The sequence below is a fragment of the Manis javanica genome, chromosome 1, assembly GCF_040802235.1.
Source record: "Manis javanica isolate MJ-LG chromosome 1, MJ_LKY, whole genome shotgun sequence".
Taxonomy (NCBI): Eukaryota; Metazoa; Chordata; class Mammalia; order Pholidota; family Manidae; genus Manis; species Manis javanica.
This window is the reverse complement of record NC_133156.1, coordinates 100,361,126-100,383,619: the sequence shown is the minus strand read 5'-3', so window position 1 is coordinate 100,383,619 and position 22,494 is coordinate 100,361,126. Positions and strand designations below refer to the sequence as shown.

Sequence of the window (22,494 nt, the reverse complement as noted above, 5' to 3'; positions counted from 1 at the left end):
TACAGTGCCCACTCATGAAAGCAGATCCAAAATAGAAATGAGTAAGACTGACATTTTTGTTAGAACAACCTTATTTTAAAAGTACATCATCTGTGGCCAACAGGTACATGAAAAGATGCTCCACATCACTAATCATCAAGGAAATGCAAATCAAAACTTTAATGAGCTATCACCTCATACCACTTAATGGCCATTATCCAAAAGACAAGAAATAGCAAGTGTTGGCAAGGATGTGGAGAAATGGGAACCCTCCTACACTGTTGGTGAGAATGTAAACTGATACAATTGCTGTGGAAAGAAATATGGAGGTTCCTTAAAAAACTAAAAATAGAAATACCATTTGACCCAGTAATTCCACTCCTAGAAATTTACCAGAAAAAAACAAAATCACTGATTCAAAGATAAATGCACCCCTATGTCTACTGCCCCATTATTTACAATAGCCAAAATATGGAAGCAATCTAAGTGCCCATCAATAGATGAATGCATAAAGAAAAGGTAGTACATATACACAGTGGAATATTATTCAGCCACTAAAAAAAAGAAATCCTGCCATTTGCAACAACATGGATGGATGTAGAGGGTATTATGCTCAGTGAAATAAGACAGAGAAAGACAAATGCCATATGATTTCACTTATTTGTGGAACCTAAAGACACAACTAAACAGAATGAACAAAACAGCAGCAGATTCATAGACACTGGGAAGTGACTAATGGTTACCATGGGGGAGGGGCTGGGGTGGGTGGGTGAGGAGGGTGAGGGGGATAAAGGGGCACAAAAATTCCCAATCATAATATAAGTTGGTCACGGGGATGGTAGTAGACCTGGAGAATATAGCCAATGATTTTGTAATATCTTTCTATGTTGACAGACAGTAATCCCACTAGTGGGGGTGAGGATTTAATAACATGGGTAACTGTTAAACCACTTATTGTATATTTGGAATCAATATAAGATTACATATCAATGATACTTCAATAAAAAAAAGAAAGAATTGCATATCTAAATGTTTTAATAAGTACATCAACCGTAAACTGGGGGTAAAGCAAACTGCTTAGGATACTTCAACCATCAAAACACATAGGTTTACTATAACATTGAAGTAAAGAACCACTGAATTAGAGAAGACATGTAGGACATGCTAAAGAGACACCCAGAAAAAGAAAGCAAGGAAGAGAGCTTCAAACAAAAGCAAACATTGGAGCTAAACTTTGAAGAAAGAGGATTTCTACTATCAGAAAAGGGAGATATAAGCCCACCAAGCCAAAAGAATAGTATATGACTGAAGAATGGTAAGAAGTTAGATTCTAGAATACACGGTTTTATGGTGGGGAGGGCACAGCACATGAAGGACAAGACACCAATATGGCTGGTGGAGCAACTGGAGGTTAGATATTAATGCACACAATAACATACAGTGATTATATAAAATAGCTATTAAATTAATTAGAGACTAGTGTGTGCCTCTAGTAATTATCTGCCTAACTTTTACAAATTACACTTCTTAAATGATGTCCTAACCATGTTTAAACTTCCTACCTGTTGCAAAGTCTTTTCACAATGCAGACAGGCTGCTGAAACCTGGGACAACAAAACAGTCATATCTTCTTGTTGCTGCCTCAGCCAAATCAGTTTCTCTCGAACATGAGCATCAACAACACTTAAAGCCATTTCCTCCTGACGACAAAGAGTTTCATGTAGATCAGAAAAATAAGCTCGGACACATGACCGGGCATTCTCTGCAGTACCTGGCACCTAAGAAAATAAAAATGTTTTTAGACAACTGTACCCTTAACAAAGATTTTATATGTGGAATAATGCAAATTTAAATACCATCTATATCCAAAACTTTGCATCTCCACACTAGACCTTTCCCCTCAACCACAGACTTAGGATATGCAACTGTTTAAATGACATCTCAAGGAAAACAGAATGACTGCTCTCTAGTCTCTCTTACCCCCAAACTTAGTTTTCCTCCATGTCCATAATTCACAACTTCATCCTCCAGGTTGTTCGAACCAAAAAAATAAGAGTTACCCTTAATACTTCTCTTTCCTATTGTATAACCAGTTCCTCAGCAAATTCTGTTTAATTAAAAATATATCCAGACTCTGATCATCCCTCACTACTTCTACCTCCATGAACCCCATCTATGCCATTACCATCTCTCACCTGATTACTACACTATTCTTCTAATTGGTCTCATTAGATCTACCCCTGCCCCCTACAATGTATTCTCCACCTAGCAGCCAGACTGAGCCTTTTAAATGTTAAGTCAGAAAGATAATTATTCTTTTACTCAAAACTCTTCAGCGGTTTCCCATTCCACACAGACTAACTGCCAACGTCGTTTATCTGAGGTATTCAAGGGCAGACTCCCTGAGAAAGGGACATCTGAGGAAATACCTGAAGGAGGTAAGAAAAGAAACCATACAAATATCTGAGAGAAGAGCATTCCTGGCAGTAAGAGCAAGTGCTGCAAGGCCATTTCTTTTATCTTTTTTTGTTTGTTTGAGCTTCTTAAACCATTTTATTGTAGCAAAATATACATAATATAAAAATGACCAATTTAAGCATTTTAAAATGTGTAATTCATTGACATCAAGTACATTCACAGTGTTCTATAACCATCATCACTATTTCTAGAACTTTCTTTATCATCCCAAACAAAACCACTATACCTATTAAACAAAGACTTCTTGTAAGACCCTTTCTAACCTCAACTCCTGCTTCACTTCCCCTCAATCATTCTCCTCTAGGTACATACAGCCTCCTCACAGTTTCTTAAGCACAACAGGTGCATTTTGACTACAGGGCCTTTGCACTTGCTCTTCTCTCTGCCTGGCATGCAATTCCCCCAAATATTAGCATGGTTCCCTTTCTCATGAACTTCAGGCCTTTGCTTAAAGTCTCCTCCTCTGGGAGTCTGTCCTTAAATATCTATATAAAAGTGCACTTCCCCCTTTTCCTTGTTTTTCTCCAAAATACCTATCATAATTCTACCATAAGTATTTTACTTATTTACTGTCTCAGCCCCACATCAGATTGTAAACTCTGGAAAGGCAGAGATTTTTGACTTGCATGGAGGTGTCTCCTCAGCCAGAACACTGCTAGGACAGTGTCTAACACTTGGTATATATAAAATAAATACAAAAGAACAAAAGTTTGCATTTTATTTAATTTTTAAATAACTTAAACTTAAAAGGCCACAAGTGGCAAATGGCTACTATATTTGACAGCACAGTTCTAGCATTATTCCTCAATGAATTAGCTTTCAATTAGTTTGATTACCAAAGAAAAACAATATATTCTGTCTGTCCCACCTGTATTTTTTTTAACTTTTTATTAAGGTATTAGTGATATACACTCTTACGAAGGTTTCACATGAAAAAACAAAAACAATGTGGTTACTATACTTACCCATACCATCGAGTCCCCACCCATACCCCAATGGAGTCACCATCCATCAGTGTAGCAAGATGCCACAGATTCACTACTTGCCCTCTCTGTGCCACGCTGTCTTCCCCGCGATCCCCCACACCATGTGCACCAAACATAATACCCCTCAATCCCCTCCTCCCTTCCTCCCAACCCGTCCTCCCACACCCCTCCCCCTGGTAACCATTAGTTCCTTCTTGGAGTCTCTGAGTCTGCTGCTATTTTGTTCCTTCAGTTTTGCTTCATTGTTATACTCCACAAATGAGGGAAATCATTTTGTCCCACCTGTATTTTATATTCCGATCTGAAAAGATTCCTTTCTCTTCTACAATTCAATTTTAAGAGGCAACTACAACTACCACTTTAGTTCCTTCTTCTCTTCACATCCAAACTTCTTAGACACATTCACTTCCCAACATCCACTTACTCTAAAATTCACTAGAGGGTGCCTCCCCTTGATTATATCACAGAAATAATAAATGAAACATCTAAATTAAATTATCATATTGTTCCCATTATCTACCTCCAAAAAAATTATTTCTCCTCCCCCACTAGTGCATGACATCACCATCCACTCAAGTTAGCTGGGCAAGGTAGAAATCTAGGCATCATGCCTGACCCTCCAAGTTACCTATCCAATCAATATTATCAATCAATCAATCAATCAATCAATCAATCAAAGACTTTCTTATGCTACTTCATTAAAATCAAATCCATCTACTTCTCTCCATTCTCAATACTCGAGTATTATAGGCCATAATCATTTTTCTTTTCCCTTTTTTATTTAATTAAGGTATCATTGATATACACTCCTATTAAGGTTTCACATGAAAAACATTGTAGTTACTATGTTCACCCATATTATCAAGCCCCCCCCAGCACACCCCTGCAGTCACTGTCCATCAGCACAGTAAGATACTATAGGGTCACTACTTGTCTTCTGTGTTACATTGTTTTCCCTGTGACCCCCCCTACCATGTGTGCCAATCCTAATACCCCTCAATTCCCTTCTACCTCCCTCCCCACCTATCCTCCTCACCTACCCTTTGGTAACCACTAGCCCCTTCTTGGGGTCTGTGAGTCTGCTGCTGTTTTATTCCTTCAGGTTTGCTTCATTGTTATATTCCACATATGAGGGAAATCATTTGGCACTTGTCTTTCTCCACCAGGCTTATTTCACTGAGCAAAATATTCTCCAGCTCCATCCATGTTGTTGCAAATGGTAGGATTTGTTTTCTTCTTTTGGCTGAATAACATTCCATTGTGTGTATGTACCACCTCTTCTTTATCCATTCAAATATTTATGGACAATTAGGTTGCTTCCATTTCTTGGCTACTGCAAATCATGCTACAATAAAAATAGCAGTGCATATGTCTTTTTTAATCTGAGATCTTATTTTTGGGGGGTAAATTCCTAGAGGTAGAATTCCTGGGTCAAAGGGTAGTTCTATTTTGAGTTTTTTTAGGAACCTCCATATTGCTTTCCACAATGGTTGAACTAATTTACATTCCCACCAACAGTGTAGGAGAGATCCCCTTTCTCAGCAGCATCATCAGCATTTTCTGTTCCTTGTCTTTTTGATGTTGGCCATCCTAACTGGTGTGAGATGATATCTCATTGTGGTTTTAATTTGCATTTCCCCAATAATTACCAATGTGGAGCATCTTTTCATGTGCCTGTTGGCCATCTGAATTTCTTCTTTGGAGAACTTTCTGTTCAGATCCTCTGCCCATTTTTTAATTGGCTTATTTGCTTTTTGTTTGTTGAGGCGTGTGAGTTCTTTATATATTTTGGATGTTAACCCCTTTTCAGATAGGTCGTTTACAAATATATTCTCCCATACTGTAGGATGCCTTTTTGTTCTACTGATGGTGTCCTTTGCTCTACAGAAGCTTTTCAGCTTGATATAGTCCCATTTATTCATTTTTGCTTTTGTTTCCCTTGTCCAAGGAGATATGTTCATGAAAAATTTGCTCATTTTTATATTCAAGAGAGTTTTGCCTATGTTTTCTTCTAAGAGTTTCATGGTTTCATGACTTACATTTAGGTCTTTGATCCATTTTGAGTTTACTTTCGTGTATGGAGTTAGACAACTATCCACTTTCTTTCTCTTACATGTAGCTGTCCAGTTTTGCCAACACCAGTTGTTGAAGAGGCTCTCATTTCCCCACTGTATATCTATGGCCCCTTTGTCATATATTAATTGACCATATATACTTGGATTTATATCTGGACTCTCTATTTTGTTCCATTGATCTATGGGTCTGTTCGTGTGCCAATACCAAATTGTCCTGATTACTATGGCTTTGTAGTAGAGCTTGAAGTTGGGGAGCATAATCCCCTCTCATTATTCTTCCTTCTTAGGATTGCTTTGGTTATTCAGGGTCTTTTGTGGTTCCATATGAATTTTTGAACTACTTGCTCTAGCTCGTTGAAGAATGTTGTCGGTATTCTGATAGGGATTGCATTGAATCTGTAGATTGCTTTAGGCAGGATGGCCATTTTGACAATATTAATTCTTCCTAACTATGAGCACAGGATGTGTTTCCATTTATTGGTATCTTCTTTAATTTCTCTCATGAGTGTATTATAGTTTCAGGGTATAGGTCTTTCACTTCCTTGGTTAGGTTTACTTCTAGGTATTTTTTTCTTTTTGATGCAATTGTAAATGGAATTGCTTTCCTGATTTCTCTTTCTGCTAGTTCATCATTAGTATATAGGAATGCAACAGATTTCTGTATATTAATTTTGTATCCTGCAACTTTGATGAATCATTTACTGTAGTAGTTTTGGGGTGGATTCTTTAGGTTTTTTTATGTACAATATCATGACATCTGCAAACAGTGACAATTTAACTTGTTCCTTACCAATATGGATGCCTTTTATTTCTTTGTGTTGTCTGATTGCTGTGGCTAGGACCTCCAGTACTATGTTGAATAAAAGTGGGGAGAGTGGGCATCCTTTTATTTTTCCCAATCTTACAGGAAAAAGCTTTCAGCTTCTCGCTATTAGTATGATGTTCCCTGTGGCTTTGTCATATATGGCCTTTATTAGGTTGAGGTACTTGCCCTCTATACTCATTTCGTTCATAGTTTTTATCATGAATGGATGTTGAATTCTGTCAAATGCTTTTTTGGCATCTATGGAGATGATAATGAGGTTTTTGTCCTTCTTTTTGTCAATGTGATATATGATGGAAGATTTTCAGACATTGTACTATCTTTGCATACCTTGAATACATTCCACTTGATCATGATGGATGATTTTTTTAATGTATTTTTGAATTCAGTTTGCTAATATTTTGTTGAGTATTTTTTCATCTATGTTCATCAGGGATATTGGTCTGTAGTTTTCTTTTTTTGTGGTGAATTTGTCTGCTTTTTGTATTAGAGTGATGGTGGCCTCACAAAATGAATTTGGAAGTATTCCCACCTCTTCTATTTATTGGAGAGCTTTGAGGATGGGTATTAGGTCTTTACTAAATGTTTGACAAAAGTCATCAGTGAAGCCATCTAGTTCTGGAGTTTTTTTGGTTCTTAGTTTTTTATTACCAATTTCGTTGCTGGTAATTGGTCTGTTCAGGTTTTCTGTTTCTTCCTAGGTCAGCCTTGGAAGGTTGTATTTTTCTAGAAAGTTGTCCACTTCTTCTAGGTTATCCAATTTGTTACCATATAATTTTTTATAGTATTCCCTAATAATTCTTTGTATTTCTGTGATGTCCATAGGTGATTTTTCCTTTCTCATTTCTGATTCTGTTTATGCATGTAGACTCTCTTTTCTCTTGATTAGCCTAACTGGGGTTTATCTAATTTGTTAATTTTCTCGAAGAACCATCTCCTGCTTTCATTGATTCTTTCTATTGTTTTATTCTTCTTGATTTTATTTATTTCTGCTCTGATCTTTATTATGTCCCTCCTTCTCCTGACTTTGGGCCTCATTTATTCTTCTTTTTTCAGTTTCATTGTAAGTTCAGACTGTTTATTTGGGATTGTTCTTCCTTCCTAATGTAAGCCTGTACTGCAGTATACTTCCCTCTTGGCACAGGCTTCGCTACGTCCCACAGATTTTGGGGTGTTGAGTTATTGTTGTCATTTGTTTCTATATTTTGATATCTGTTTTTATTTGGTCATTGACCCATTCATTATTTAGGAGCATGTTGTTAAATCTCTATGTGTTTGTGGGCTTTTTTGTTTTGTTTGCATAATTTATATCTAGTTTCATACCTTTGTTGTCTGAGAAGATGGTTCGTACAATTTCAACCCTTTTGAATTTACTGAGGCTCTTTTTGTGGCCTAATATATGAGCTATTCTTGAAAATGTTCCATGTGCACTTGAGAAGAATGTGTATCCTGCTCCTTTTGTGTGTCCTGTACATGTCTGTTAGGTCCATCTGTTCTAATACGTTGTTGGGTGCCTCTGTCTCCTTACTGATTTTCTGTCTGGTTTATCTGTCCTTTGGAGTGAGTGGTGTGTTGAACTCTCCTAAAATGAATGCACTGCATACTACTTCCCCCTTTAATTCTTTCAGTATTTGTTTCACATTATGTGGGTGCTCCTATGTTGGGTGAATAGATGTTTATAATGGTTATATCCTCTTGTTGAACTGACCTCATTATCATTATGTAATGTCCTTCTTTGTCTCTTGTTACTTTCTTTGTTTTGAAGTCTATTTCATCTGATACAACTTCTGCAACACCTGCTTTTTTCTCCCTATTAGTTGCATGAAATATCTTTTTCCATCCCTTCACTTTTAGTCTGTTTATGTCTTCGGGTTTCACATGAGTTTCTTGTAGGCTGCATATAGATGGGTCTTGTTTCTTTATATATTCAGTGACTCTGTCTTTTGATTGGTTCATTCAGACCATTTACATTTAGGGTGATTATCGATAGATATGTACTTATTGCCATTGCAGGCTTTTGATTCCTGGTTACCAAAGGTTTAAGGGTAGCTTCTTTACTATCTAACAGTCTAACTTAACTCACATAGTATGTTATTAGAAACACAATTAAAGGTTTTTTCTGTCCTCCTTTTTCTTCCTCCTCTATTCTTATGTATTAGGTATCATATTCTATACTCTTTTTGTATCCCTTGACTGACTTTGAGGATACTTGATTCAATTTTGCATTTGCTTAGTAATTAATTGGTCTATTTACTTTACTGTGGTTTTATTTTCTCTAGTGACAGCTATTTAGCCTTAGATGTACTTCCATCTATAGCAGTCCCTCCAAAATACACTCTAGAGATGGTTTGTGGGAGGTAAAATTCTCTCAGCTTTTGCTTATCTGAAAACTGTTTAATCCCTCCTTCAAACTTTAATGATAATCTTGCTGGGTAGATATTCTTGGTTTGAGGCCTTTCTGTTTCATTGCATTAAATATATCATGCTACTCCCTTCTGGCCTGTAAGGTTTCTGTTGAGAAGTCTGATGATAGCCTGATGGATTTTCCTTTGTATGTGGTCTTTTCTCTCTCTCTGGTTGCTTTTAATAGTCTGTCCTTATCCTTGATCTTTGCCATTTAATTATTGTATGTCTTGGTGTTGTCTTCTTTGGGTCCCTTATGTTGGGAGATCTGTGCACCTCCATGGCCTGAGAGTCTATGTCCTTTCCCAGATTGGGAAAGTTCTCAGCAATTACCTCCTCAAAGACACTTTCTATCCCTTTTTCTGTCTCTTCTTCTTCTGGTACCCCTAAAATGAAAATACTGTTCCATCTGGATTGATCACGCAGTTGTCTTTTATTCTTTCATTCCTAGACATCCTTTTTTCTCTTTGTGCCTCAGCTTCTTTGTATTCCTCTTCTCTAATTCCTATTTCATTTACCATCTCCTCTACTTCATCTAATATGCTTTTAAATCCCTCCATTGTATGTTTCATTTCAGATACTGTATTTTTCAAAGTTTCTGTCTCTTTCTTGATGTCCTCCCTGATGTCTTGAATATTTTTCGGTAGTTCCGTTAGTATGTTTATGATTTTTATTTTGAAATCTTTTTCAGGAAGATTGGTGAGTTCAGTTTCACTTGGCCCTCTTTCGGTGTTTGCGGGATTTTGATTTGTACCAGGTTCCTTTGATGTTTCATATTTATAAAAATAACTTGGTGTAGGCAGCACCCTATGGTGCCCAGAAGCTCTACTCTCTGGAGCTGCTCATTGACTAGAACGATGGCAGGGGTCGCAGGCTGGCAGTGCCGGTGTCTGCCATGAGAAAAGAGCTCTTTCCTGCTTCCCAGTTGCACTCCCTGCCTCCACTGCCAGGGCCAGTAGGATGAATGCGCAAAGAGGAGCCTCTATGCTTCATCCTTGTACCTGCAATAGGGAGTACCACAATGGCCTGTCACAATGGCTGGGGGCCGCAGGTTTGCAAGCCGGTGCTGGCTGGGAGGAAGGAGTGACAGGCTGCGTATTATGATGGGGGGGCCTCGAAGCTTCATTGCCAGATAGGGGTATGGAGCACCTGAAGCTCCTGAAAGTTCCCAACCTGCTGGGCTGAGTGTGCTGAGATAATTTTGTCCACCTGTCCTTTCTCCTGAGCAACAAGCTCTGTGCAATAGTTTCCCTTTAGCAGCCCTCTGGCTGTTAGGAAGTATATCAGAGAGCCTGCCTCTTTTTTGGGTACCTGTTCTCCACAAGCAGCTGGAATCTCAGTCTCTCCAAGTATTCTGCCTGTCTTAGCTTTCTAAACCACTCATCTCTACATCGCCATGTAATGTAGGTTTGTACTCCCAGAGCAGATTTCCAGGGCAGGTGTTCAGCAGCCCTAGGCCTCCACCCCCTTCCCACTTCATTTCTCTCCCTCCTGCCAGTGACCTGGGGTGGGGGAAGGGCTTTGGTCCCACTGGATCATGGCTTTGGTACTTTATCCTTTTCTGTGAGGTCTGCTCTTTTCCCCAAGTGTAGGCAGTCTGTTGCAGCCTTCTTTCCTGTTGCTCTTTCAGAATTAGATGCATTTGCTACATTTTCATATTATATGTGGTTTTGGGAGGAGATTTTATTGCACCTCTCACACCACCATCTTTAAGCCAAAACCATAATCATTTTTCAACTGTATATTTCAACCACCACCTAATAAGTCTCCCTGCTTCCAATCTTGTTGCTCCTTCAATTCATTTTCTACACTGAAAAGCAACCTTTCTTAATGCAAATCTGATTATGTTATTGCTATGCCCATTCTTCAATGGCTCATCACTATCCTTAACATATAGCCCAAATGCTTTTACATGGCTAACAAGACCCTTCATGATTTGGCTCTTAATTCTCCGTATCTTTTCTTGCCACACCTCACCCAATATTCAAAGCTTCAACCATAGTGAACCTAGCTAAGTGTCTGTATGACCAATTCTCACTTCCAGGCATTTTTAACATACACGTCCATCTCTGGGACAACTCACTCCCCAACCCCACTCTTCTCCCTGACTCATTTCCTTGAAATTTCAGTTTAAGATATCATGTCTTCTAGAAAGCCTTACCTAACTGACCTAAATTATGCACTGGCTGGTATCCTCTACTTCCCCCACAAAATAAAGTTACCACACTTGAAGCTGCCTCTCTTCCATGATAGATTATAAATCCCATGAAGACAGAGACTTTTTTAAAAACTTATTTCCAGTGACCAGTATACTACTGGCACAATGCAATTGTTCAATAAATACAAGAAGGTAAAAAAGTGAGATGGAAAAAGGGTAAGCAGATAAAAAAGAAAGAAAAAATGCCATACATGTTCTGTGTGGGCCATTCCAATTCCATCTTCCACTATTTGTTCTCCTCCTTCAATGTGCTGAACAATTCCAACTAATTTTCTGGAATAATCTGAGATTTCCTCAGTAAAGGTCCGTATGCAGTGAGCCATATCTAAAATTGATGCTCGGATCTGGTTAGCTTCTGGTTCCAATACTGAATGCTATAGAGAGCAACACAATTATAGAAAAGAACTCATAGTTTTGACTAATGATATAAAATACTATTTAAATTGATCTCATTTTTAAAAAGGCATCAACCACAAGTGGCTTTTATAACACATTTACAAAAAGAACGGCCTAAGAATACTAATTTGCCTTCAACCTAAAACCATATATCCTTCAAATAAATAATTAAAAATTTGGAAGTTCATTTATCACTAAAGCAGAATCCCAGGAGACTCTCTCTATAATTTTATTATAAGAAGTAGTTCATCAATAGACATAAATATTGTTAAATACATGCAGTGCATTATGAAATCATGAAAACACAAAGAAGAGGACTTTTGTTTCTTACTAGAAAGCTACTTTTCAATAAAGAATCATGAGACCTCTCTCAAATTTTTGTTATGAAATCTGGAAAATCTGTTTCTTTTCATACTACCAACCTCAACTCACTACCTTTTAGCAAAAAAGAACCAAGTCAATGAAAACAAATGGTGGGCTGGTATCATCTAATATAATCATACTCATACCTTGTGACCTTGGTGTTTTCCATATTCTTTGCAGACACAGCACATAAGTGGGCTAGTCTGACAGCCTTCTTCCAAGCAAACAAACTCAATGGCATGCACCTGATGCTGACAGCACATGGTTTTCTCATGAGGTTTATCAGCTAGAGGCACTCGCCTGTGCTTCACTAATGTCTTTGTAGAATGAGTAACTTGGGAACATTCTGAACACAAGTGGGTTGCACATACAGTGCAATATACAGATGCCACATGGGCTTCATCTTCATCGCAACGAATGATGCTCTGATAAACAAAAAAAATTAATGTCTTAATACTAAATCCCAATCATTACAACCTGTGTTAATAGCTTTGTTCTAATATTTGCTGGATATCAGCCTGTCTGCATAAAGAGATTATACCTATACACAATCTAACCTTCCCATGAAGACATTTAATAATAGTCATTCCCTCAGAAGCTACTGCTATCTTTAAGGCGTTTTATGTCTGTCCTAAATAGCCTCTTTCATGGAGTTCTTCTTTCTTTTTTTGTGCTTTATTGTTGACTGATTCATTTTTGCATCCTCAGCTTAAATGCAGCTTACACATTCTTCTTACTCTTCCACAACCTTCTACCCTTTTCACTTTATTCTGATCAGGAGGAATTATGATAAGGAGACAAGTTTATACCCAAAGCATAGTTTGGGTATAATATTTTCAGAGAACTCAAGTTTCATTTACTTTTGTTCTGTCTGGAATATTGTTGCCTTCAGAACTGTAACATAACTAAAGGTTGTATTTCTGGAATCCTATCAGCTACAGTAAATAAGGTAATATTGTGCTTTTAATGGCAAATATTTTAAATTAAAAGAAAAAATTCATGTTTATAGCAAATATTTCACTAAATTCAATCAGTACCTTGCCAGATATCCCAATGGCTTCTTCTGCAGCTCCATACTGACCAACATGTCCATTCTGCAGTCGTTCCAAAAGTTCCAACAAAGCAAAATTTTTTTTCAATCCCCAAACACCTGAATCTCCTACAATAAACATAATAAAAACTAAATCTAACAAAATGGAATATTAAATCATTTTACTTCATACCCCAATAGGAATTTCTAAGTTGCATAGTTTAATCATTAATGTCTAAATTTTTAAAATTTTAATTTTCATCACTTTTTATGGTATAACACTTGTGTTCATATACTCAACAGAACTACTCAGCATTCTAAGTATAAATATACTTAAAATATATATTATTTTTCTATCATTTAACCTTATAAATCCTATTTTGTCACTGACTCTTACTACCTATACTAAAAAAATGCTTTGAAATATTTTTTACAGCAACCTACAGTAAGAAATACATTTCACATTACAACCTAGGATAACATACATGTATAAATAAATGCAAGAAAAGTTCCACCCTCACAATGGGCTACACACTGATTTTTTTTTCTACTTCTTATTAAAAAATCCTGTTCACAGCCAATTAAATTGATTTCATGACCAAAAATATTTGACTCATGTTTGAAAACCGATGTACAGATGATACACTTAACCTAAAATAACCCCATGTCTAAGTAAACTGGAACTAGAGCAGCTAAAGATAATATTTTTCCCTACCTTTCATCGAAGCTAGAACACTATAGCAGTCAAGGACTCCTTCTCACACAAATATACAGAAGTCTCACACCAAAGTAAGGCAACAATCCCTTTTAGGTAGATATGATCCTAGGCACATTTGAATAATGACCAATGCTTCTTTTCCCCAGAAGTAGCCCTAAAAGGCCAGATGTACATGTGCACACAACCTAAGTGTACACACCGACACAAACTCATCCTGAGCCTATAAATAACCAGATCCTTCAGCATTTAGAAAGACTATCTATATATCTGTTATGGTGAGCTTCCATGCAACAAAGACCACATGGCACATACATGCCACCTAATACATATTCATTGAATAAATAAGTAGATAAAAGAATAATGTGATTATTGACTGTAGGGCTCCCCTTCCTGTTAGCCACAAAGGAAGGAAGGAAGGAAGGAAGGAAGGAAGGAGGGAGGGAAGGAAGGAAGGAAGGAAAGAAGGAAGGAAGGAAGGAAGGAAGGAAGGAAGGAAGGAAGGAAGGAAGGAAGGAAGGAAGGAAGGAAGGAAGGAAGGAAGGAAGGAGGGAAGGAAGGAAGGAAAGAAGGAAGGAAGGAAGGAAGGAAGGAAGGAAGGAAGGAAGGAAGGAAGGAAGGAAGGAAGGAAGAGAAACAGAAGGGGGAGGGAGGAAGGAAGGAAGGAAAGAAGAAATGGAAGAAAGAAAGGAAGGAAAGAGAAGGGAGAAAGGAGGAAGGGAAGGGAAGGGAAGGGAAGAGAAGGGGAGTGGAGGGGAGGGAAGGGGAGGGAAGAGGAGGGAAGGGGAGGAAAGGGGAGGGAAGGGAAGGGAAGAAACCATTTCTTGTGGTTCTCAAAAAAAAAAATTCAAACTACACTAAATATCTTAAGCCTCTTGTTTAACTTCTGTGTCCAATTTTTCCAAGTACCTTAATGCAGCCTACCTAGAATTTCCCCCTCAACCTTGCTGTCCCACAAGGCTTTTCTCCATTTTAATTTTCAAACATATTCTACAACAAGCTGAATTCTATCTACCCTATTTATATACAGATTAAGACTACTAAGCAAGTCCTTTATTTAAAATATTTTCTTCACAATTTCCCAAATATTGTCATTATTTAATGAACACATTCATATAAATTCTTAGTAGTGTCTAGGCAGTATCTATCTACTGTCTAGATATGATCCTTAATACTTCTGTAACTGTCAAAGTAACTCTAAAATCTCAATGGCTTATAACAACAAAGATTTACTTTGTGTTCATGCAAGCTCTCAGGGGCTGAGGAAGACAAGAGAGGTTTTGTTTCCTACTGTCTATGATCAGGCACACAGGCCACTGAGCCTCTCTCAACACCTGCAGCACCTCACTGCAGCAGGAGGAAGGATTTACTGCAAACCATCACACATCCTGGATGTGTGCTTCTACCTGGAAGCTGACACTTCACTTCTACTCATATTTCACTAATCACACAGCCATACCTAATTATAAGAGGAAGTGTAATTTTACCATGGGAACAGAAGTGAAGAACCAGAAAGAGTGCTGAACAGTACTAGCAACCACCACAAATAACTACTATATTCTTCTCAGACTAGAGAAGAATTCTGATTTTGATTCTCTCTCATTAGAAGTAGTTTTCTTCTCTAGAAGGAGGAATTACAAATAAATTTATTTGCTCTTTATACTTTCATAAATCTCTAAATGTTCTGCAATGTATATATATTATTTCTATAAAACAATTAAAAATATATTTTTTTAAAAAAAGACATCAACTATATCAAGGGTCACAATTGCATAGGCAGAAATCAGTAAAAATCTAACCAATAAGGTATAGTAAATATAATCTGTTTCTAAGGCAGAGAGAGGTATTGGTTGGTTGTTTTTTTCTAATGTTGATATAATAGCAACCATAATTGATTTCATCCCAGGATATGACTAACCATTCCCTGTCATAGATTTGTTTTTAGTTAAACACTAAAGTTGGTAACAACCTACACTGTGGTATTTATACAGAGAAGGTACAATGCCCTTCAAGAAGGTGGAAGAAGGGGTCCATGCTCCATTTGCAAAACGTTACTATTTCTATATAGTTTTATATAAAGAAGATGTTATAATACATATGTAACAGAATAAAAGGTTAAATAAAAGAATGTCAAAATAAGACATTCCCCCCTCCACTCCTATTATTTCTTGGCTCAGAGTAGGTTAATGCTATCCAAAATAATGCTAACACTGTCTTATATTAGTTTTCTGGTAAATAGGCATACTACTTATTTAAATCAAAGACTACCAAAACTTTAAAAAACCTGTTCTTTCCCTACAAGAAAACATTTTACAACCATGTTTCTTAGTATTTTAAAGTTTTCCCATCTAAAAATCTGAGTACTCTTGCATTCTTTTTTTGGCGAACTCAACATGTTCCATTTGACATATTGTATGAACACATTAAAACAGCCTTAAAACAAATACTGCTACTGACCTGCAAAAAATGACTTTATTTCAGACAAAATTCCATTATCAAAAAGAGTAAATAGAACTGGTATTATGCTTATAAAATAACTGTTTGAATGTTAACAAATGTTATTATTTCTAAATCTTGTACCCCACAATAACAACTAATTTTGAAATGTATAGAGAAAAATGTTAAAAGTAAGCAGGAAAATGAAAAAAATACACCAGACCTTTAAACTCATTTTCACAGAAAATGAGAAGCAGTTATCACAAGCTATAAGGACTTCTGCCTCTGAAATCAGTAAATAAAAACATGCTGGCTTCAAAATTACTAATCTGTATTTTCATTATTGACCTATTCATTTCTAAGGGAAACACTGCATTATTGGACTAATGGCTTCAAGCAAATTAATTATTTTTTTGAGTAAGGTTAGCATGTTTTTCTCACATGTCTTAAAGCTTCTCATATATAAGTATTGAGTAGAAACATCTCAGAAGGTAAAATAAAATTAGTACCTAAGAGTGGGCAAATTTATAGCTGCAAGACTACTGACCTTAATAGAAACTGAAACCTCTTTAGAATTTATGATTTTAAAAAATCAAGTAGATGATAATGGGGGAGTCTAGTAACCATAATGTTGTTCAAGTAATTGTTCATTAAGGATATCAAAAAAAAAAAATCAAGTAGAGAGAGAGGGAGAAAAGATGGCCAAGTAGAAGGCAAGGAAGAAACCTCCCAAACACACACCAAAGAAGTAACTACAGCAAATAGAACTAATCCTGAAAACGACCCCAAAGACTAAAGAACAGACCATCGCAGACAAGGGTAAAGTGGTAGAGCATCAATCAAGCAGGACCAAAGCCCTTCTCCCATCCCAGCCCACAGTCAGGAGGAAGAGGAATGGAGTGGGATGGGGAGAGGTGCTCAGGAACGCTGCACACCCGGCCCTAGAGATCTGCTCTGGGAACACAAGTCCATATTGCACTGGGTTCTGGTGATTCATGGGGCTGGACACCAGGGACAGTAAGAGCACTCTGGGAGGCTGAGACTCCAGTCACTTGTAGAGAAGAGGCACACTCAAATGGTCCCACTGAGACCCAACACAGAGGTAGCAGTTTTAAAGACTTGCTAGCAGTGGGAGAGGTACCAGAGGGGCGACAGTTGGATGGAACTCTCCCTGCAGGAGAGAGGGCAGGTGGATATTACCTCCCCAGGCATCCCTTGGCCCAACAGGTAGGACACTCTCAGGAGCCTCAGATGCTTCATCCCCGCCAATGGCAGCTCAACACCAAGGCGCTTCCCTGTGCACCACCTGCATGCCAGGCCACTTGGCCCAGCGGTATCAGACTTTGCTATCTAACAGGCAGAAGGGAGCCTTTCCAGGCTTTCTCAGTACAGTTAAAGAGGCATCTGCAGGGGCCAACTACAAGTGCTCCTTCCTCCCTGCAAATAGCCAAGTCCAGTGCTACATACCTCAACAGCATGCCTGCACTCCCCCACCCGCATTGTGTGACTTACCAAGCTACCCCACCACCCTATTAACCCAGCTGCACTGCCACTGCTGCACGGAAGCAGAGGGTGGACTACCCACAATGATCCCAGCAGAAGCCACTGCTCTGATCACAAAGGGCCAGCTGAGGCAAACTGCCTGCCTCAGAGGACTGAGTTACATGACTGCTGGCAGACAGAAAGACAGGTGACCTGACCCAACCTGGCCCAACAACAGTAACTGGGGCTCCACTGCAAAGGAAAACCAGGCACTGAAAAGGAAAGAGTTTTGAGCTTCTGGGCACCATGGGACACCTTCTTCATAAAGCCACTACTCTCTAGACCAGGATGCATAGCAGATCCATCTAATACAAAAGAAGAAACACAGAAACCCTAACAAAATGAGGAGGCAGAGGAATATGTTCCAAACAAAACTACAGGATAAGACACCAGAGAGAAAGCTAAATGAAATGGAGATCACCAATCTTCTTGATAAAGATTTCAAAGCAACAGTCATAAATCTGCTCACTGATCTGCAGAAAAGTATTGAAGACTTTGACAAAGAAACTGGAGTTGAAAAAGAGCCACTCAGAGCTGAAGAATACAGTAACTGAAATGAAATATAAAATGGAGGGAAAGAATAACAGATAGCTGTAAGGAGAGGAGATAATCAACTAGATGGAAATTAGAGAACAGGAACACAAGGAAGCTGAGAAACAGAGAAACAAAAGAATCTGTAGGAATGAAAGAATGATAAGAGAACTGTGTTACCAATCCAAACAAAACAATATTTGCATTGCAGAAGGAGAACAGACAAAGGGATATAAAGTCTCTCTGAGGAACTAACTGTTGAAAACATCCCCATTCAGGAAAAGGAAACAGACACTCAGGTCATGGAAGTACAGAGATTCCTAATAAAGGGAACCCCAGGAAGACAACACCAAGACATATAAAAATTCAAATGATAGCAATTAAGGATAAACAAAGTGTACTGAAAGTGGCCAGGGAGAGAAAAAAGATTACTTATAAGGGAAGCCCCATCAGTCTATCAGCAGACTTCTCAGCAGAAACTTTACAGGCCAGAAGGAGGTGGCATAAACTATTTAATTTTTTAAATTACTTAATTAACAAAAGGAACTTCAACCAAGATTCTACTACCCAACAAGATTATCATTCAGATTTGAAGGAGAGATTAAACATTTTTCAGCTAAATGAAGGCTCAAGGAATTTATAACCACTAAAGCAGCATTACAGGATATGTTAAAGGGACTGCTGGAGATGGAAATGTTCCTATGGCTAAATAATTTTCACCAGAGAAAATAAACCCACAGTAAAGGTAGTAGACCAATTAATTATCAAGCAAGTATGAAATTAAAACAAAGAAGTAAAACCAACTCTATATAAAACCAGTCAAGGGATACACAAAAAGGCAGATTATGATATCTAATACATAATGTATACAGGAGGAATAAAAAGGAAAAAAATAAATACTTTTTCTGTTTGAAATAGAGCAGTCATCAACTTAATATAAACTGTTATAGTCAAGAACCTATCCTTGAACCTTACAGAAACCACAGATCTAAAGCCTGTAATACATACACAAAATATTTAAAAAGAGAGATCCAGTCATAACACCAAAGAATACCATCAAATAAAAAAAAGGAGAGAAGAGAGGAATAAAGGAACAGAGAAGAGCTATAATAACAATCAGAAAACAATTAATAAAATGACAGTATGTAAATATCTATCAATAATAACCTTAAATGGAAGTAGAATGGATGCACCAATCAAAAGACATAGAGTGGCAGAATAGATAAAGAAACAGGACCCATCTATATGCTGCCTACAAGAGACCCATTTCAGACCCAAAGACATACACACCAAAAGAGAAGGGATAGAAAAAGGTATTTCATGCAAATAATAGGGAGAACAAAGCAGAAGTTGCAGTACTTGTATTAGACAAAATAGACTTCAAAACAAAGAAAGTAACAAGAGAGAAAGAAGGACATTAATTATAAAGGGGATATAACAAGAGGATATAACATTATGGATATCTATGCACTCAATATAGGTGCACCTAAATATGTACAACAAATACTAACAGAATTAAAGGGGGAAATAGATTACAACTCACTCATTTTAGGAATCTTTAACACACCACTCAACTCAATAGACAGATCAACCAGACAGAAAATAAATAAGGGAACAGAGGCACTGAGCAAGACGGACATAACAGATGTCTACAGAATATTCTACCCAAAAGCAGAATATTCTACCATGTTCTACTCAAGGGAACATGGAAGTTCTCCAGAATACATCACATACTAGACCACAAAAAGCCCCAATAAATTCAAAAAGAGTGAAACTGTCTCAAGCAGCTTCTCAAAGCACAATGGTATGGAAGTAGAAATAAAGTACACAAAGAAAACAAAAAGCCTACAAACATGTGGAAGCTAAATAGCATGTTTCTAAATAATCAATGGATCAATGAACAAATCAAAACAAAATCAAGAAATACATGGAGACAAAGGAAAACAAAATCAACAGTTCAAAATCTGTGGTTCTAAGAGGGAAGTACAAATTAATACAGGCTTACCTCAAGAAACAAAAACCATCCCAAATAAACAGTCTAAATTCACAATTAAAGAAACTATAAAAAGAAGAATAAATGAAACCCAAAGTTAGGAGAAGGAGGGACATAAGAAAGATCAGAGCAGAAATAGACAAGAATAAAATAATAGAAAAAAATCATTTAATCCAAGAGCTGGTTCTTTGATAAAATAAACAAAATACATAAACCCCTAGCCAGACTTATCAAGACAAAAGAGAGAGTATACAAACAAAATCAGAAACAAAAAAGGAATAGTCAGAATGGAAACCAGATATATACAAAGAATAACCAAAGAAGTCTATGAAAAATTATATGCCAATAAATTGGAGAAACTAGCAGAAATGGACTATTTCCTAGAAAAATACAATCTTCCAAGATTGACCCAGAAAGAATAAAAAACCTGAACAGACCAATTACCAGCAATGAAATCAAATTGGTAATTAAAGAACTCCCAACAAAGAAAATTCCATGTCCAGATGGCTCCAAAACAGAATTCCACCAAATATTTAAAGAGCTAGTACTCATCCTTCTTAAAGTATTCCAAAAAGTAGAAGAGGAAGGAATACTTTCAAAATCATTCTATGAGGCCAGCATTACTCTAATACCAAAACCAGGAAAAGACACTACAAATAAAGAAATTTATAGACCAATATCCCTGATGAACATAGATGCAAAAATTCTCAACAAAATATTAGCAAACCAAATTCAAAAATACATCAAAAAGGTCATCTACCATGACCAAGTGTCATTTATTCTAGGTATGCAAGGATGCTACAATAGTTGTTAATCAATCAATGTCATACCCACATTAACAAAATGAAGGATAAAAACCACATAATCATCTGAATATATACTAAAAAGCTTTTGACAAAATTCAACATCCATTCATGATAAAAACTCTCAACAAAATGGGTTTGCAGGGTACATACCTCAACATAATAAAGGCCATATACAACAAACCCACAACCAGCATCATACGTAACAGCGAAAAGCTTAAAGATTTTCCTCTAAGGTCAGGAACAAGACAAGGATGTCCACTCTCACCACTTTTACTTAACATAGCACTGGAAGTCCTAGCCACAGCAACTAGACAACACAAAGAGATAAAAGGCATCCAAATTGGCAAAGAAGAAGTTAAACTCTCAGTATTTGCACATGACATGATATTATACATAAAAAACCCTAAAGACTCCACCAAAAAATTATTAAAACCTAATAACTGAATTCAGCAAAGTTGCAGGATACAAAATTAATACACAGAACTCTGTTGCATGCCTACATACTAACAACAAACTAGGAGAAAGAGAAATCAGGAAAACAACCCCATTTACACTTATATCAAAAATAATAAAATACCTAGGAATAAACCTGACCAAGGAAGTAAAACACCTATACTCTGAAAACTGTAAGACACTCATGAGAGAAATTAAAAGATACCACAAATAAATGGAAACCTAACCCAAGCTCATGAATAGGAAGAATTAATATTGTCAAAATGGCCAACCTGCCCAAAGCAATTTACAGATTCAATGAAATCCCTATGAAAATTCCAATGGCATTTTCAATGAACTAGAGCAAATCATCCTAAAATTCAAGTGGAACCACAAAAGTTTCCAAATAGCCAAAACAATCCTGAGAAAGAAGAACAAATCTGGGGGATTACACTGCTTGATTTCAAGCTATACTACAAAGTTATGGTAATCAAAAAAGTATGGTACCCACACAAGAACATAGATCAATGGAACAGAATAGAGAGCTCAGATATAAACCCACACATATATGGTCGATTAATACATTGTAAAGGAGCCATTAATACAATGGGGAAAAGACAGTCTCTTCAGACACTGGTGTTGGCAAAACTGGACAGCTACATGCACGAGAATGAAACTAGATTACAGTCTAACTCCATATACAAAAGTAAACTTGACTGGATCAAAGACCTGAATATAAATCATGAAACCATAAAACTCTTAGGATAAAACCTGAACATAAGTATAAGCAATTTTTTTCCTGGACACATCTCCTCAGGCAAGGGGAACAAAATCAAAAATGAACATATGGGCTACATCAAACTAAAAAGCTTCTGTATAGCAAAGGGCACCACAGCAGAACAAAAAGGCACAGTACTCTACAGGAGAATATATTCATAAATAATTCATCTGATAAGGGTTTAACATCCAAAATTAAATAAAGAACTCACATGCCCCAACACCAAAAAACAACCCAATTAAGAAATGGGCTGAGGACCTGAACCGACATTTTTCTAAAGAAATTCAGATGGCCAACAGGCACATGAAAATATGCTCCACATTGCTAATCATCGGGAAAATGCAAATCAAAATCTCAATGAGATATCACTTCACACCGCTTAGAATGGCCACTATCCAAAACAAAAGAAATAATAAGTATTGGCGAGGATATGAAGAAATGGGAACCCTCCTACACTTGGTGTGAATGTATTGGTACAAAAATTTCAAGCAGTATGGAGACTCCTCAAAA

General features: G+C 37.1%; 1 protein-coding gene across 3 annotated transcripts in view; it reads right to left on the bottom strand.

Moving 5' to 3' along the window:
* The window catches only part of TRIM23 (tripartite motif containing 23), a 58,275-nt gene that overhangs the window by 30,209 nt on the left and 5,572 nt on the right, over window positions 1-22,494 (bottom strand). For 2 of the 3 annotated variants that reach the window (XM_037013607.2, XM_037013605.2), the window contains exons 3-6: window positions 12,759-12,880; window positions 11,868-12,146; window positions 11,154-11,336; window positions 1,542-1,757 (exon numbers count right to left, since the gene is read on the bottom strand). In XM_037013607.2, coding sequence (XP_036869502.1) covers window positions 1,542-1,757; window positions 11,154-11,336; window positions 11,868-12,146; window positions 12,759-12,880 — 800 coding nt within the window. The remainder of the gene's footprint in view (window positions 1-1,541; window positions 1,758-11,153; window positions 11,337-11,867; window positions 12,147-12,758; window positions 12,881-22,494) is intronic. The other variant, XM_037013606.2, reaches the window with a different exon arrangement.